Consider the following 17,631-nt stretch of genomic DNA (forward strand, 5'->3'; position numbering starts at 1 on the left):
GTCTTTTCCTATTGTCTGAGACGGTGACTGATGGCCACAAATATATGGGGGAGGGGCTGTAGCTAGTGACAGGGACCTGGTGAAACTCCTACTGTCTTTTCAGGGCCTCTGGAGCTTCAAAGCCTTTAGCTCAACCGAGGACCTGGCTACCTCTCACTGCCCCACACCCTATTAAACTTTTTTAAACTTAATTTGTGTTGTGTTTTGTCTTCACAAATAAATGTTTTCATAGCAGCAAGTCAGTATCCATGATCGTGAAGCATGCTTTCAAAGAAATCAGATGCTGCATCATGAATTATTTCCTCTCCAGGTAATTAACTTGCCAACTGTGAGTGAAGTCCACAGCTTTTTATTAAAATTTGAACCACTCTGATATGTAAATTCAAATAGATGTCAAAAGCTCACCACCTTTATGGTGGTCATCAAAAAACTAAAGGGTTCACACAGTGCCCGGACCAAGCCTGTATGTAGGTGGGAGGGTTGGGCTGACTGACTGTCCTGTACAGTTTCATGTGTCCATTTGCCAACAGCGCCATATTTCACAGTGATGAGTTATCTCCACGTTCCCTTCATAAACGTGTTTGAGATGGTTCCAATGTCCTCTATGGTCAACTCTGTCTTGCCGCCCAGTTCAAGGAGGTACTTCTATACTTTGTATGGTGAAATTAATGAACTGTCTCTGTGTAGCATTTTTTTTATTGTAATTTTTTTATTTGGCTTTGTTTTTTGGGGGGAAGGGGAGGCTACTACAGACTTTAAAGCTTTTATAAGCTTTTAACTTTCCAAATTCTTGAGAATTTTATTGATTTCTGTTAATGGCAGGTTACTTTTGTTCAAATATCTGTGCTCCATGTTCCTTTCTTTCCCTCGTCCTCCATGACTTAAGAGACTAGTTTTCCTGGTTATCAGACCCCTTCATTTTGTTAGCATTCTGAGAATCCTTCATTCTATAGAGAGGCCTGTATCACTCTTTAAAAGATTCAACTGACCCATAGACATCAGTCTACTGATGACCACTCCCATTGTTTTGCTCTATGTGTGGCATTTCAGCTTAGATTATTTGATCTATGATTCCATAAGGGAACTGGTAGCATAATTCTATAATTCTGCTTTCTATTTTCACCAGATCCATGTCTTGTGGCTGCACCTTCACATTCACCTTGGCCAAGAGGGCGATTTTCAAGATTAGAAGAAAAGTCACTCCTGTGGAGTGTGCTGGAAGTCCTGGCGGAGGCACACATGCACTGGATGGACAAGTGGCCCCAAGAAATGAAGTTGTGCGTTTGGCTTTAGTAGATGATGTCAAATGGGCTTCTAAAGTGTTTACAGAGATTTATACTCCTGTTACCAGTGTATGGAAAGAGGAAAGGCTCCAATTCCCATTGTTCCACAATATCTGCCTTTGTAAGAACATAATAGGTATGGCATAGTCCTAGCTCATTACAGTTTTCATTTGCTTTTCTCCTATTAACTAATGAAGTTGATAACCTCGTCATGTTATTACCTCTTCTGTGACATCTTATCCAAGCCCATACTTCTATTTGTGTGCATGTGAATTTTTAGTAACATGAGTAGACTTTCCAAATCTAGCTGTGCAATGAAATCTTATTCTTCCTGTTTTCAGTTTTATCCATTTACTATTATTTTGTGGTGCTATGGGTCAAAACCCGGGCTTTGCACATGGCAGTTAAGTACTCTACGGCTGAAAAACATCCTTAGCCTAAATGGGTCTTCTGATGAGCAGAATATTAAAATTGTCTTAAAATTGTTTTGTGTGCATGATTGTGTATAATATTAATATGTATGTAAGCCAATATAATAATGATGTGAGTGGGTGTGCATGTCATGGCCTAGTGTGGAGATCAGAGAACCACTTTGGGGACCCAGTTCGTTTCTTGCACTTTTATGTAGGTTCTGAAGGTTGAACTCAGGCTATCAGGCTCACCCATTAGGTTGTCCCTCTGGAGAAAATTTTTAGTCTTCCAGCATGAATCCATTGTTCATAGCTTTCTGGTTAGGGACCGGACTTCATGTCCACTTCTTCTTAGTGCTGAGGTTTTTGTCTAGTTTGAATCTACGTAGGTCTTGTGTATGATGCCAAAATCTCTGAGTTCATATGTGAATCAATTCCATTCTTTCTGGAAGGCACTGTTCCTTGGAGTCATCTCCTATCTCTGGCTCTTATAATCATTCTGCCTCCTCTTCTGCATTGATGCCTGAGGCTGGGGGTGGGGCAGGTTTGATAAAGACATCCCATGTAGGGTTGAGTGCTCCAGGATGTTTCACTTTCTGCATATTACCCAATTGTGGTCTTAGTGCTAATCAGATCACTTTCTACAGTAAAAACTAGCTTCTCTGACGAGAGTTGAGTGATGCACTGATCTATAGTAGTATACCATTTGGAGTCATTTTTATTACTATGTTCTGTTAACAGAGTAATAGTAGTTGGTTTTCTTCAAAAGCCCATGATCTATCTAGTCTCAGGTTCTTGGCTCCATTAACAGTTTCCCATCAGATAGACTGGACATTAAACCCTGTGTTTGTGTGTGTGTGTGTGTGTGTGTGTGTGTGTGTGTGTGTGTGTGTGTGTAAAGTTTGGTACCTCCTATAATAGTTGTGAAACTACTGTATCATTATATCTTGTAGGCAAGTTGCTATTGTAGGCCACTGATGATTATTTTTCTCCTCTGGGAGACATTTCAGCTTTAAATCGCAACAGTTTTATTAGATTGTTAAGAATACAACAAAGGGAGCCCTGAATAATGGCACTCCCTTAATCTTAGCACGAAGGACTCAAAGGCAGATGGATCTCTGTGAGTTTAAGGACAGCCTAGTCTATAACACCGAGTTCCAGGCAAACCAAGGGTTACATATAGTAAGGTCTTGTCTAAAAAAAAAAAAGATTATAGCAGAATGTTTTCTGAAATTATTTTACCTTCATTAGTGATGAGTAATAATGAACATTGCCATCTATGAGTTGTTTTAATATTTTTAACTATCTGACAAATGTTGTTGCCCTATTAGTATTAGTGTCTTGTATTGTACTAGCTTCTTGTGACTGCTATAGCCAATTACCATAAACTTGCTAGTTGAAACCAACACATTTGTTTGAAGTTGTGGGGACAGAGGTTCTAAATCAGTGCCATTGGACTGAACTCAAGGTGTGGGGAATGTGTTCCCTCTGAAAGCTCCAGAAGAGAATTTGTTCTCTATCCTTGCCAGTTTCTCCTGGCCACCAGCATTCCTTGGTTTGTGGCTCCATCACTACCATCTCTGTTTTCATGGTTATATTGCCTTGTTTTTTTGTCTGATCCAGCTCAGATTCCACTTCTTCCTTATAAGGATATATGTGAATGAATGGAAGTCTTATTAGTCTTCTTGTCACTAGATCTTTAATCACATCTGGAAATCACGTCTATGACATAGGCTAATATTTGCTAAGGAGGCCTTGATATCTTTATGTGATTTAGTCTACTAAAGTCTTCAGAGTTAGGTCCTATAGGTTTCTTCATTTCCATGTCCTCAATGCTCAGAAGTGTTGTGAAGAAGGCAACGATCACTAATATTTGAAAGATTAAGCATTCTTGAGTCACAAACATCTTTAGTGTGGGGAGTTTTGGTTTGATTTGAGAAGTCATGCATGGTAGAGCAATGGTATTAGGATGTTTAGTTGAATTTGCAGTGAGAAACTAGGAGAGATTATTCTAAGGACTATAGGTCACCCATCTATAGTCTATGTGTTTCATAAATGAACACACTCTTGACTGTGGAGGTATTAAAATCCAATTTGTATAAGCCTGAAAAGCTGTGTTAAAGTCAGTGTTGTACTTGCAAAGATCCCCAATTTCATAAAGTGCCTGGGAGTCTTCTCACAGCTTTTTGAAGGGGTCCTACTACCAGATACTGTCATGAGTACTGTACCTGAGAATCCAATGACATTTTTGTATTTTGTGGATTAGTTGTATTTTCCTTTGGATTGTTTCTTGGACATAATCAAGGCTAACAGTCTTCCATACAAGAAGATCTTTCCCCTTTGTGCTTTACAAAAAATTGGCTTTCAGTTTTTAAACTCTCATTTAAACCCTCTTAACTGGTCACAGATATTTAAAATACTGTTAGATCACAATTGTTTCCATTTTATATAGCAGCATCGTCCTACACACAACAGTTTTCCTCTAGCAAATTACACTTGTGAGTTCCTGAAGGTACGAAAGGAAAAGGAGGCCCTGATCCTACTATGGAAGGTTGTTTTAACTTCATGGGAACCCCAGGGTTCCCTCGCCATTCTGAGGTTTGCTGCTTGGAGGTAAAGACTGTGCAGTCAATAGGATGGTGCTCGGTTCACTCAGTTCTGCCTTACTAATGAAATTTGGAGTCTGGCTAACGTCTTCCACTCTGCTGAGGCCTTAGCAGTTTCCAGCTGCTCCACTAGCCCTCCAACCTCCTGTTGGGTGCTCACCTTCACCGGCAGGAAGGATCCTGGGGAGGAGCAGCCCGAAGCGTCCCCCGCTGCCCAGAGACAGACCCCGCCCCTGTGCCTCTTCCTGGCTCCAGGCTTCCATGGCAACCTAACCTCGCCATGCCCCCGCCCCCTTGGACTAATTCACTCATATGAGTTATGTCCTTGGGCCTCATGGAAACAAGAAAGAAGGATAGAACGCTCGAGAGCTACTCTGTTTTAATTTGGTTTCGCTAAACTATAAAGAAATTCTTGCTTTTGTTTCCTAGCCAATGTTCCCCGCGAGCAAACCGGGACGACCAGTCTGACTCTACGTTTTCCCCCATTGCATCGTGATGGTTGGCGCAGGGCGGGGCATCTTTTCAGTGACGTACGGGGCGGGGCTTTCCGGGGGCGGAGCCTTGCTGGGGTCGGGGAGGGGAGGAGGGCAAGATGGCAGCCGGCGAGTGATTCTCCCTGGGTTCCTTCAGGGCTGAGGAGACGCCGGGGCGGGGGACCCGCTCGTGCAGCCTGCTGGCCTCTTCACCCCCGCCCCCGGAGGCCTCCTCTTTCCCGTCCTCCACCTCGGGGGCGGGCCAGCATCCTCGGACACCATGTCAGACTCTGAGGAGGAGAGCCAGGACCGGCAACTGAAAATCGTCGTGCTGGGGGACGGCACCTCCGGGAAGGTCAGTCCTCCGGCAGGCCCGGCTTCCTGGACTGCAGGAACTGTGGTCCCATCAGGCCTGTTGGGCCCACACGGGGTGCCGAGCGCTGTCCAGCACTGAGTCCTCTTCAGCTGCCCCTCAGACTTGGCTGGCCTGGCTCGCCTCAGGCCGCGGCCTTCCTCGCGCCTGCGCCTTGTGCGCGTGCCCGCCCGCCCGCCGGACAAGGCCAGCTCCTGGGGTCGGCCACTACCCAAACCCACACGAATCGTGACGATGCACTGGCCGAGTGCGCTCCGTACACCTTAGCTGCCTTTTTAGTGTCCTCTGTCACTTTACTTCCGGTCTTAGCACCAGTCAGTGCAAGGGTTCATTCAATAGATTTATTGAGCCCCCGTGGTGGTCAGGATGTCGGGGGACACAGGAAGCTCTGCCTTAAAACCTAGCCTTCTGTGACCGTTGGTTGCAGGAATGAATGGCCGCGTGCTGGAGAGTACCCGCAGGCAGTTAATTCCCTGCCTTCTAGGCCGGTGTTCTTGACCCGAAGTTGTGAACTGAAATGGGATAAACATTGCCTCGGTGCCTGGTACTCGCTCTAGGGAGAGGGTCCCCAGCGTCTTCGAGGGACTGCGGTTTACCTTCCCAATAAAGTGACCTCTTGTCTGGGCGCCCTCACACCTGTCGCAGCTCTCTTGGGGAAGGTAGCAAAAGTTTCTCTTCCTCTGTCCTGCCAGCAGACAGTCTTCCTAGGAAAACAGTTCTCCCGCATGTGTGACTGCTGGAGTTGGACCTGGTTTCTGTGGTGACAGTTTTTGCATCACTCCCGGAAGGAAGCTTTGCACACCCTTTCGTGCTTTGGTTCTGAAATTTGGGTTCATAGGCCCGCTACAGAAGGTTTCATTCTTCTGCAAAATTTGGAGTCTTCGGTTAATCCGTACCTTGTTTTCCCAGGATACTTGGCTGTAGAACATTGTCCCGAAGAAAAACAGTTTAATGTGATTATATTCTTTTAAGCAAAGAACAGAGCTTGCCTGCTTTTGTTTAGGTAGTACATGAAATGTTGTGTACTTAAACGTTTCAAACAAGCAAACTGTTGCTCATCAGTATTATTTCTAAACTTTAATTCAGCACAAAGCTAGATTATTTTATAGGTTGCATTACATAGATTTTCTTCTGAACTTCACATTGTTTTGTTTCAAATATTCATTTGCATTCAGTGACCAACTGAACTTGCATTCCATTTAAAACCATACACTTCATAATACTATTATCTAAAGGACCCCAAGATTGCCTATTAAGTCTATTATTTTTATTTTTAAATATTTAAATATATCTCATTCCATATTTAAAATAGTTGATATTACATTTTCTTTAAGTTTTACTAATTTCTCTGCTAATATTTAATACATGCTGAAATTTATTCATAGTTATATATATTAAAAATTTAGACAGTCATACATTATTTTGCCTTTGTTGCAAGTTTGGTGTAATTAGTTTGCACCTCTGTTAACAGTTCTGTTCAGTTTTGAACAATGTATAATGTTTTTCTCTTCTGTATGATTGAGTTAAGGTTGTTGTTGAAGAATGAGTGATCTTTTTATGGGGCCCTGACTCAGCCTTTATCTGCTTAAGTAATATATTTTAAAATGTCATAACGTTTCTTTCTCCATACCTTCTGAAATGAGCCTCTGAACCTTAACGGTGTTTCATGATTACCACAGCAAACTTTGTTTTCTAACAGTGTGCTCAGCTCTCAGATTATTGACAGCACCACACTTCTTCTGTTCCTCTTACTCCCTTTTATGAAATTCGGCCTCACTTTCATTATTTGCATCCTCATTTAACTCTTTGCCACCTTTGTAGTAGTTGAGCTCTCAGCATTTTTATCCCCACAGGCAGAGCAGCAGTAAAGAATAGCACTAGAAAGACCAGTAGCAGTTTCTGGAAAAGATGCTTCATTCATCCCTCTAGACCCATGTGTTTTTTATGTCTTTCCTTTCTGTTCCAGATTTTCAATTTAATTGCTTAAGATTTTCTGAAGTAAAACATTCTTTTTGTTATCATAATAAATACAACGATACCTCTTTTGTATCATCTCAGGATATAGATTGGATAAAGAATGTTTCCCAAGCCTACACAAACACACGTCAGCAAGCAAATAGAAATATTTCAGAAATGGTAGCTGGTTGATCACTTTAAGGAGAGCATTTATACAGAAACTTGTGAGAAATTATTGAATATGAAAAATGACGCTAAGGATAAAGAACTGAAGAGGAAGTGCCTCCCACAGAAGCAGTTGATTCATTTTCATAGCAAAGTGTCAGATGATTTAAGAACCTAGATTAGTACTATGTATGACTTATGGCCTAGGCATTTGGCAGTTTATTACTTTGAATTTGGAAGTCCTGTGATTTTGAGGCTTTGTTTTGCCTCAGAGTTTTGAGGGGAGGACTTTTAAAATCTGGAAATTGTGTTTTCAAGGAAAGAACTTTACTCAGAATCTTTCCAATTATGTGTAATTTTTTTAGTAAATGAAGTTTAGGTTTCATTATTGCATCTTCCAAATAAAATTTGTTTTGCTGTTTTTCTTCCCTGGTTTTGTGCTCTCCCACTCCCACTTGTATCCACTTCTGAATATTACTGAATATAAGGACAGTACGTTAGAGAACCTTAAATGAAAGTGAAAACTATCCCACCCAACACTAGACTGGACATGTGCCTTGCTCTTGACTTAAATATTTCAACCATTCATATGCGAAACGTTTGGAACATTTGCAGTACTGTAAGGGATGGTATTTTTCTCTAGACCACGGAGCCTCTTTGCAGATACTTTGCTGCTTTATGTTTGCCGGACTCAATGGAATAGTTAAAACTCACAGAAACCCAAAAGGTCTTTACAGTCACATAGCTCCATCTTCTGATTTCTCATTTTGATACTGTTACGAGCTTCAATGAGAGAATCCATGTAGTGAGTTTATTTCTAAGTGTCCGGTTGAGCATCTTTCATATGGGAGTGCTCAATGAATACTCGATGCAAACATATTGGACATTTATTATAGTTATGTTATTGGAATATTAAAGAGTTTGGGGCTAGAGTGTGCAAATTGTCCTTTGTGGGAAAAAAATATATGGCCCTTAAGTAAAAGACATGGAAGTCACCTTGCTAAAGGACTTGAAATATGGCCAAGGGTTCCTTAGAATTTCCGTTCTAATATCATAATTGACTATTTGTCCTAGGTTTTTAAAAGAGTTTTAAAATAAAGCAAGATTAAAAGGAAAAAAAAGATAGAAATCAAAAATCAAAATCAAAATAAAAAAACATGACAGCCTGTCCTGAGGCTTAGCAATGCCCCCTCCCTCTGCCTTTGGGTAGGCCTTCAAGTAAGAGCAGTGCATGTGCAATGCTTCATTCTGAGTTTAGAATCATTTCAGTTGTTACTAGGAGTATCTTGTGCTTTGATAAGAAATGACTCTCAAAGGAAGCCCTTCGAGTCCGTCAGTGAAATTTAGAGCTTTTATTTAAAATGTGCATAAACAGCTGTTTATAATGTCTTGTGACTTGTTAGCACTGTCTTCAGATAAGGAATAATTATTTTGCTGGTTTGCTTCTAATCTCAGAATACTAGCCCTTTTATTTAAATGATACACATTATCATGACATTTCTGTATAATTATTTTTGCTGTCTTAAGTACAGAGAAAAATGAACACAATGTTTCTTTTAGAAAAACCAAAAAAATTCTACAAGTAGCTTTCTCTTCCTTAATCAGTGTTTCTTATTATTAGCTAATAGTACAGCTATCCTCGGAGCATGTAACCTTAGAAGTAAACTTAAAAGAGTTCTCTGAAAATTTTATTGAAGCAATATGTAAAATTGAGATCTTAATCACATTGTTGCTTTAGTTCCCATTTGCAATTCTCAGAGTCTAATTTCCATCAAGGAGGAGGCACTTGAAAATCAGAATACCTAATGAACTTTAACTGATTAGATTAGGCTCCTGTTCCCACTGCTGGTTATAGCCCAGTGCACGATGTGTGGGGAGGGTGAATCTCTGTACTTGTGACTGACTATAGCTGCTAAAGGTTGTTTGTTGGACTAATTAAAGTATACATGCTAGAATTACTTAATCAGTTTAGAGGTGTTCTTATGTTTACATTATTTTTTAAACAAAGAAATTAATTTTGGTATCCTGTGCATCTGTTTTTTTAGACTTCCTTAGCTACGTGTTTTGCTCAAGAGACATTTGGGAAACAGTACAAGCAGACTATAGGACTGGATTTCTTTTTGAGAAGGATTACCTTACCAGGTGAGAGCCTATAAAACCTATGAGATTGTGTAAGTCTCACTCACAGGACAATCTTACTAGGTAAGAGACTTTAGAACCTTACCTGTGTGAGGTTACATAAGTCTCACAGGAGTATGTAAAGAAATTAGCTATTAGCATCTAGTATGAGAGTATACTGTCCACTGGGGTAAGAAAAAGTTTATACATTTCCCTATTGCTGTTACTAGCAACTCTGTACTTATCTTTCTTAAGAATAAATAATAGTTGCTTATAAAATTTCAGAAAGCTTTAAAAAAATCAAATTCTATACATTTGTTGACTGCTATTGTATTAATTAAATGTAAAAATATTGGGTAGGATTTAAAATACTATTTTGATTAGCTTCTGTTTTTTGTTTGGAAATCGGAACAGAAGTATAATGTAGCTATGGAACTTCTGTGCTCTAATATGTGAATGCTGTTCTATGCAAGGCAGCATGAAATTGCTGGCATTTAATAGACCACTAAAAGTTAGGGTCCCTGGGCACTCATAAAAGTACAGTTTGAGCATTCACGATGTTTCAGTTCACCATGCAATGAAACTATTTAGATGCCAGTTGCAGCACATTCTGTGGGAAATACAGGGAAATAATAACACAAAAAGAGCGGTTTATGTTTCAGGTTAGTTTCCGAACAATTGGAGCTTTAAAATGTATCCACTTAATTTCAGAGATAAAATGATGTTTCAAATACATTATTAAAAGTAGTTATCTTGATTGATTTTTAAAAAACCATCACTGTCTTCTCTGTGAATTAAGTGGTTGCAATTGTAATATCAGATTCCTATACTGGAATGTGAGTAAGTTTCAGTATTATTGGAATGAGTTCCCTCCCAAATGCCCCATCTATTGGTAACTTCTGTGAAAATTATAAAGCAGTTATGGAAAGCTTTTGGCAATTGGAAACAGTGTTTATATCTCATTAGTACTATCTCCTGTTATTTCTTTTTTGATAGTTTATGATTGCATCTCAATCCAAAATAGTTAGGTGATACAGTATGAGAAAAAAATCTAAATTCTAATTTTTCCATTACTCAATTATTGTTCAGAGGTTTAATGAGAAGTATATGTGTAGTTGTTCATTGTTTCATTTATATTTTCTTTTTCTGCATTCGAGATTCAAATATCATTTTACTTGTTCATACCGAGTGAGCAATTGGTAATAGGATAGATACATGCACAAATTCTACAGCATGCATACTGAAAACATCATTGCGCAAGTATGACTTAGTGATTCTAGTTGCTGGATAAGAATACAGTGTTTTCTTATCAGTTATTTTACTGGGATGATTAATTAATTAAGCAAGTTACCTCATTAATTTTGTTTAAAATTTCTAATTATTTAGTTGAAAGGGTGAAATAAACAACAAAAATCTACCCAAATATTAATATTATAAACAAAAGATACTTTGGGATATTTTATATATTTTCTGATTTCTGACCTGTTGCACAATGATATGAGTTCAAAATTTGTGACTACTTTGTAAAATATTGTTGATATTTTTAAAATGCAAATTTATAATATATTTAGATTTAGAAACATTTTAGGTTAAAAATGGCATCTCGAAATGTATGCTTTTATTGTTTCAATTTTTCTAGTGAAGTTTGATAAGTAGAATTCTAGAAAAAAATTATATATTTTTAGAAGACAGTTTTAGTTATTTAATGGATTCAAAATTTTCACAGGTATTTCAGTTAAAAATTATTTGAGTATATTTTGACTTACTATAAAATTATAAGATATTAAATAATATTAAATATATATTCTGCATACTCTGACTCCAGTCTCAAATCATTGTAATTCTGAGGTATGATGATTAGTGTTTGTATCATTTGTTAACTAAAACATCACAGGAAACATTCTTTGCATTTATAGTAATGTAGCATAGCATGTGAATTTAATATTTGTCATGAGTTTAGTTAGTCACATTGTTAGAGTTGTAAACTCCCTGTTCATTTTTTCACATTTTCTTTATGCATCTTTTCAAGGTCATTACTTTGTGATACTCATCCATTTTAGTGTATTTCACGATCTGGTATGCTGTATAGTCTGGATGCAACCACTGTGCAGATTTTGCTGCTTAAAATAGTGTATCGGTTAGTCAGAGATTCTGCTGATAGAGCTTCTTAAGAGCCTTAGTCAAAATACCTTCAGGAAGCCTGTGGTACAGTCCAGTAAACAGCGCTCGTTCTACTGTGAAAAGGATTTCGGAGTCTTTGGCAGGCCTGTGTTTTTGAGTTCCATGGTGACTGTGCAGTGCTCTAAGGAAGGTTAACTGAGGCACCAAGTGTACTTATACAGGGTCGCTGGTGAGTCCCTGTGGTGGCTTTGACTCACGACAAATGTAGCTGACCTGTATTTTATCTTTTAAAATGAATGCCACTTCATTTAATCTTTTTCCCTAGTCACATGTCATTTCTTACAGAGAACAGGGATTTTACAGCACTTTGCACTTGAGATTAGAGTTAGAGCGCTGATAGTTTCTTTAACGTCCTTTATTTGTTCAAAAATTTGTGTTAGATGAATTTTTGATTCTAAAAAGTATTATATTTGAACATCTTTGTATAGCTTTATAGCTATATTGAAAATATACTAGCTGTTGCATGATGTGCTGACAAAAACTTAAATGTAAATAAGTTTGCATCATAGTTTTATGTTATTTTTGGTCCTCAGGTAGAAAGTATCCAGTTTTTTATTTTTGTGTATTAATAAGTCTAAAATTAAAATGTAGATGTTAAAGTATTTTTCTAAGGATATGAAATAACTATGATGATAATATTACTCACTGAAGGTAAAAGCAATAGTAATTTTTCTTGCTATTGTTTTGCAAGTAAAGTTATATGTTACTAATAATTCTAGGGGAATTTTACTTCTTAGTGACTGGAATCTATATAAATAAAATGCAAGCAAATAACAAAAAGTATTTATTTAGAAAGATAAAGTTCTTAAAATTACCTTCTTGCACAAATGTAAATCTCCTAGATGGCAACTAAGTATCTGAGCTGTCTGCTTAAGTGACTCTCACCAGAATTTGGAAGCATACAGTAAAGAGTGTTCATGAAGTTATAGCAAAACTATTTATAATGTGTAATTCATAGAGACTCTGGATATCAGAACGAAAAAGAAGAGGGAGGGGGGAAAGCGTCATATCTGGGTGCTAGCTTAAACAGTAGGGATTATTGGGCCTTGAGGAAATGGGATTAAATACTTAGTAAGTATTAGTGTGTGCCCTGAAATTTTACTCTGTGTGCATTACTATTGGGGAGCGCTGTCTTTTGCTGTAAACTGAGGACTTGAGTTTTGCAAGTGAAATGAGCAGAGCCTGTTGGCTGCAGGCTTTAGAACCTCATTCATACCTCTCTAGAGAGTTAGCTTGTTCCCACCTGATTTGAGATGGCAGCAAACTCGATTGAAAAGATGAGTTTAGCTTTGGTTTTTATAAAAGTTCGAATTATAAGAAACTGGATTTATAAGTCTGTTGGCTAATAGTCTGTAATATTTGGATTTCAAATTAATACAGCTTTAAGAACATTTTGGTCATTACTCACCTCATTGGAGCTGCATGTATGGCAATGACCACGGTGATAAACTTCAGTAGCTCTCAGTAGTGCTAATGGGTGTTGCTCCTGGACATCTCTGCACTGTAGCAGATGGGACAGATCTACATCTAAATAATGGACATTTTGTAATACAAGTCCACAGAGATGAGGCTGAAGTGAAAAACTTTGGTGATTAATTCACTGTCGTGTTTTCTTTTCATAAGTATAGTTAAATGGTGGAATGGACATTCTCAGATTTTAGTGTTTTACATTGATTTAAAAATTCATGGTTTTAAAATCTGTTTTATTTTTGAAGACAGTTCATTTTCTTTAGTTTCTAAATTTTTATTTAAAAAAATTTCCAATTTGTGAATCATTTCAAAGGTACCAGGATAGACTTTGGAGAAAACAGTATAATTTTATGAGAAAAAAGTTTGAAATTTTCAACTAATACATATTGTACATAGTCTTTGACTTTCGTAGCTCAATAATTAGTTATATTGTTAAAAGAGAAAAGTTAATTCAATTTTTGTTCATGTCAATGTTTTATAAAATGCATACATGAATTCAAAGATTGCCTTTTAGTGTTCTTGGTAGCTTTTATAATGCTTGTATGGGGTAGAACATTAGATTACGATGAAGGCTTTGAAGGACACATAATAATTTGTTTCAATCATCATGCTTTGTACAGGCATGAATCGTAGAGGTTAGAAATACACTTTGCCTGTAAACACTGTTTGGGCTCTGAATAGAGCTCTTTACCATTTATGTTGTAGAGATTAAATAGGAAAACATAATTATTATGTTTAGCTTTACATATAATAGCTGACATTCAAATTAAAACTTCATTTGAATAGAAATTATGGGTGCATTTTTATAGTGTGTTTAGAACATGGAGTTTAGAACTAGTGATTGGGTAGATTAGTGTGTACAACTTTTATCTTTATATTGAAAGTATTCTTTTTTCTCTGTAAATATGTTTTATATTGATTCATTCTCTAAAAATATTTCATTTTGTTAAGGCTTAAATGTGTAAATTAATGTCTATAGTATTTTTTTTTTATTTTTGTTTTGTGAGATGCGTCTCACCTACTCACTGTATACACCTGGCTGTCCTAGATCAGGCTAGCAACCAATTCACAGTGATTCTCCTGTAATGCTGGGATTAAAGACATGTATCACCATGCTAGGCACTGAATTTTATTTTATATTAAATGGAATAATAAAGGTGTTTCCATAGACGTATCAGGAAAAGTTTCCCCCACACAATTTGTTTGACAACAGTGTTTTTAGTTTTAAATATCTGACCATGTAAACTGGCAGAAGAAAATGCAAATAGATATCAGCGTTTATTGTTGTTACTTAGTGCTCTGTGACACTGTGCTTAGCTGTTAGACTGTTAGTCTTTTGTATTCCTATTTTATATTATTTTTATATTCTAGGAAATTTGAATGTTACTCTTCAAGTTTGGGATATAGGAGGGCAGACAATAGGTGGCAAGATGTTGGATAAATACATCTATGGAGCACAGGTATGATATAAATTCTATGATTACCTTAATATTTTAAATACTTACTTTCCTTACAAAAGCATGCAGATACACATCATACATAAACACAGAATTTTAATTTTACTTTATTTTTATTTAATGTGTATGGATTTTTTAAATTAATTAATTCTTAATTTATTTTGCTTGCACATATGTCTGCTATTACACGTATGTGGTGCCTAAGGAGGCCAGAAGAGGGCCTCAGATTCTCTGGGACTAGAGTTACAGACAATTGTGAAGCTGCTGTGTGGGGGCTGTTAAACCAGCATTGTCTAGGAAAAGCAGGCAGGGCCGTGTCTCCGGCTGGCTAATTTCATTTTTTTTTTCTTGACTTGTTTTGAGACAGGGTGTCAGTGTGACACTCTGACAGAACCGAGCTGGCCTAAGTCTCAGAGGTCCTCCTGCTTCTGCCTCCCAAGTACTTTTGTTAAGGCACAGGCCGCCACGTCTGGTGCTATTTTGATTTTTATCTGATATTCAGATTTTATATGTGCGAGTCCTTCGGCTTCATTCTTTCCAGACTACATTTGCAATGGTTTGGTGGAAATTGGAAAATGCTTTAAAACTCTCTTGTACTCATTTTACTAAACATTAGTTTGTTGAATAAATACAGTAATTTGGTTTCATGACTACAATTAATAAACTGAATGAAATAGTTAAAGGGGTATTTCATTTGAAAGGAACAAAAGACATATCAACATATCTGTCTTTTTGACCCGTATATTGACTTATTACTTATAATTCAGACTAATGTTTGTAATCTTATTCTGTATCAGATAAGTAGATATGATAGGTATGAAATAATGTAGTAGTTTAATAATAATAATAGTATGTTTTCAAAGGAAAGTCTGTGCATAAATGACATTTGAATATTTGCCTAAATTTTTTTGGCAATTTGACCTTGTAACAGATATAATTTATGCTTGTGTCTTTATTTATTAATTTTTTTTTAAAGACTGGATCTAATTTTATGGTTCAGGCTGGCCTGGAACTCACTTGTAGCCCAGGCTAGCTTTAAACCCTTCTGCCTTAGCCACCAAGAGTTGAAATTACAGGTGTGAACCACTATGCCTGGCTATAATTCTGTTTTAAATAAAATTATACAAATAGAAAATGTACACTAGCAAAACTTTTTAAGAATTATTTTATTTTAAAGATACCCAGTGAAGAATAATTACCTTTTAAATGCTTTGGCAGATTGCTCTTTCTTTTTGACAGAGACATTAAGGACGCAGTGATGCTATTTATCATTGTCTACTGAAGTAGCATGTTTGTAAACAAGCGTAGGAGTGCAGGGCACTTACTGCACTCTTCCCCAAGACTATGTATTTTTGCTCTTGCTTCTGGTTTTAGGCTGCAGCTTCTCCATCATCACGAGACATGAGGGTAATCTCTAAATGTTCATCATGGTGCTTTATTAGAGTTCAGGGTTTTAAGTGTAGAAAGCATAAGTTGCTTAAGTGAAACTGTTTCTTATAAAAAATGAATCTGTAGGATAAAGAGAGAATTTTACACAATTTGGCTTTAATCAGTAACCATGGAAAATGGAATCTACTTTACTCTATAAAATGTTGAAAAGTGTAAATGAGAAGACAGGGTTCTGGATCATTTGCGATGTCCCAGAGGCAGTTGTTTTCACTTGGTTTGACTCTTAAAACTTTCTTCTTGTCTTTTGTGCATTATCTTGTTTCTTTTGCAAAGTCGTTCTGCTTATGGTTCACATTTATACTTGTGATTATATGACCTGATAGTGTACATACACTAACTTTTAAAAGCTGCAACTCATATTTTTTTGTCCTTTTTTGCAGTTGTTTAGAGCTTTTTCTTCTATGGGACTGGAACGTTAATCCCATAGCTTTATACGCACCAGGCTAAAGCTACATCACTGAGCTACATCCCAGCCCTTGTTGTCTCTTATTAAACTGATTATGTTTAGATAGATATTAGGCAGAAGAGAAGTGGCTGGACAGAAGGATGCAGGGAGCCATAGTCCTTTTTTTTACTTATGAGAGTGTGTAAATTGGATTTGAAAATAACAGAGTTTTTTTCTCCTTGTCAGATAAAATACATCTACAGGCCACATACTTGTTTTGTTTCTTCTAGTTATAAATGACTCAATGTGTCACAAAGAGTAGCTTATTTTTTTAAAAATTAAATTGTGTTTATGTGTGCCATGGTGCACTTGTAGAAGTTGGAGAACAACTTTGTGCAGTCTGTTTTTGCCTTCCACCATTGTGTAGGAATGTGTTTATCTGTTGAGGTGTCTTGTCAACTAGAATAGTTTTCTTGGTAGACAAATAGAAGTAATTTATGCATCATTGGACAGATAATACAAAAGTTGATTCTTTGCTTTGCTTTAAAATTGTACAGCACATTGTGTATGAATTGGATTTGGTTATTTTTGCTTTACTTTAAATCATGTAAAATATATCATTTAAATTATTTAAAAATGTATTGCTTTTATATAAAAGTAAATAGTGTGGTGAAAGTCACAAAATATGCTAACTATTCTCTAATTTACTATATTTATAATATTATGTAACTATGTCCCTAAGTCAGTGTATATTTTATATTATTACATAAGTGCTTAAAATGTGAAGTTGGATAGAACCTCCTTCAGGTTTCTGTTTGTTTGGTTGCTTTTTCTTTTTTTTTTTTTTTTTTTTTGAGATAGGATTTTTTTTTGGGGGTTGTAATTTGGTTTTCTTGGAACTCACTCTTTATACTAGGTTGGCCTTGAACTAAGAGATCTGTCTGCTTCCCAAGTGCTGGGTTTAAAAGCATGCATTGCTACATCTGGTACCCAGAATTCTTTTTTTTTTTTTTAAATGTTCTACAGGCCTGTCTACAGCCCAGTCTTAAAGATTTTTATTTATTTTACGTATGTGAGTACACTGTAGAGTGAGTACACTGTAGCTGTCTTCAGAAGGTTTCGGATCCCATTACAGATGGTTGTGAGCCACCATGTGGTTGCTGGGAATTGAATTCAGGAGCTCTGGAAGAGCAGTCAGTGCTCTTAGTCACTGAGCCATCTCTCCAGTCCCCCAGAATTCATATATTTACTTTTTGAGAACACTTGGGTTTGGTGAAATGAAGTTCATTTCTGGAAGAAAGTAAG

The 17,631-nt window shown here is 37.0% G+C and overlaps 1 protein-coding gene across 3 annotated transcripts in view; it reads left to right on the top strand.

Moving 5' to 3' along the window:
* Positions 1 to 4,668: 4,668 nt before the first annotated feature.
* The window catches only part of Rab28 (RAB28, member RAS oncogene family), an 80,633-nt gene continuing 67,670 nt past the window's right edge, over positions 4,669 to 17,631 (top strand). For all 3 annotated transcript variants that reach the window (XM_032917156.1, XM_032917155.1, XM_032917158.1), the window contains exons 1-3: positions 4,669 to 5,127; positions 9,312 to 9,408; positions 14,407 to 14,495. In XM_032917156.1, coding sequence (XP_032773047.1) covers positions 5,053 to 5,127; positions 9,312 to 9,408; positions 14,407 to 14,495 — 261 coding nt within the window. In that variant the 5' untranslated portion in view covers positions 4,669 to 5,052. The remainder of the gene's footprint in view (positions 5,128 to 9,311; positions 9,409 to 14,406; positions 14,496 to 17,631) is intronic.

This window comes from Rattus rattus, chromosome 11 (genome assembly GCF_011064425.1).
Source record: "Rattus rattus isolate New Zealand chromosome 11, Rrattus_CSIRO_v1, whole genome shotgun sequence".
Taxonomy (NCBI): domain Eukaryota; kingdom Metazoa; phylum Chordata; class Mammalia; order Rodentia; family Muridae; genus Rattus; species Rattus rattus.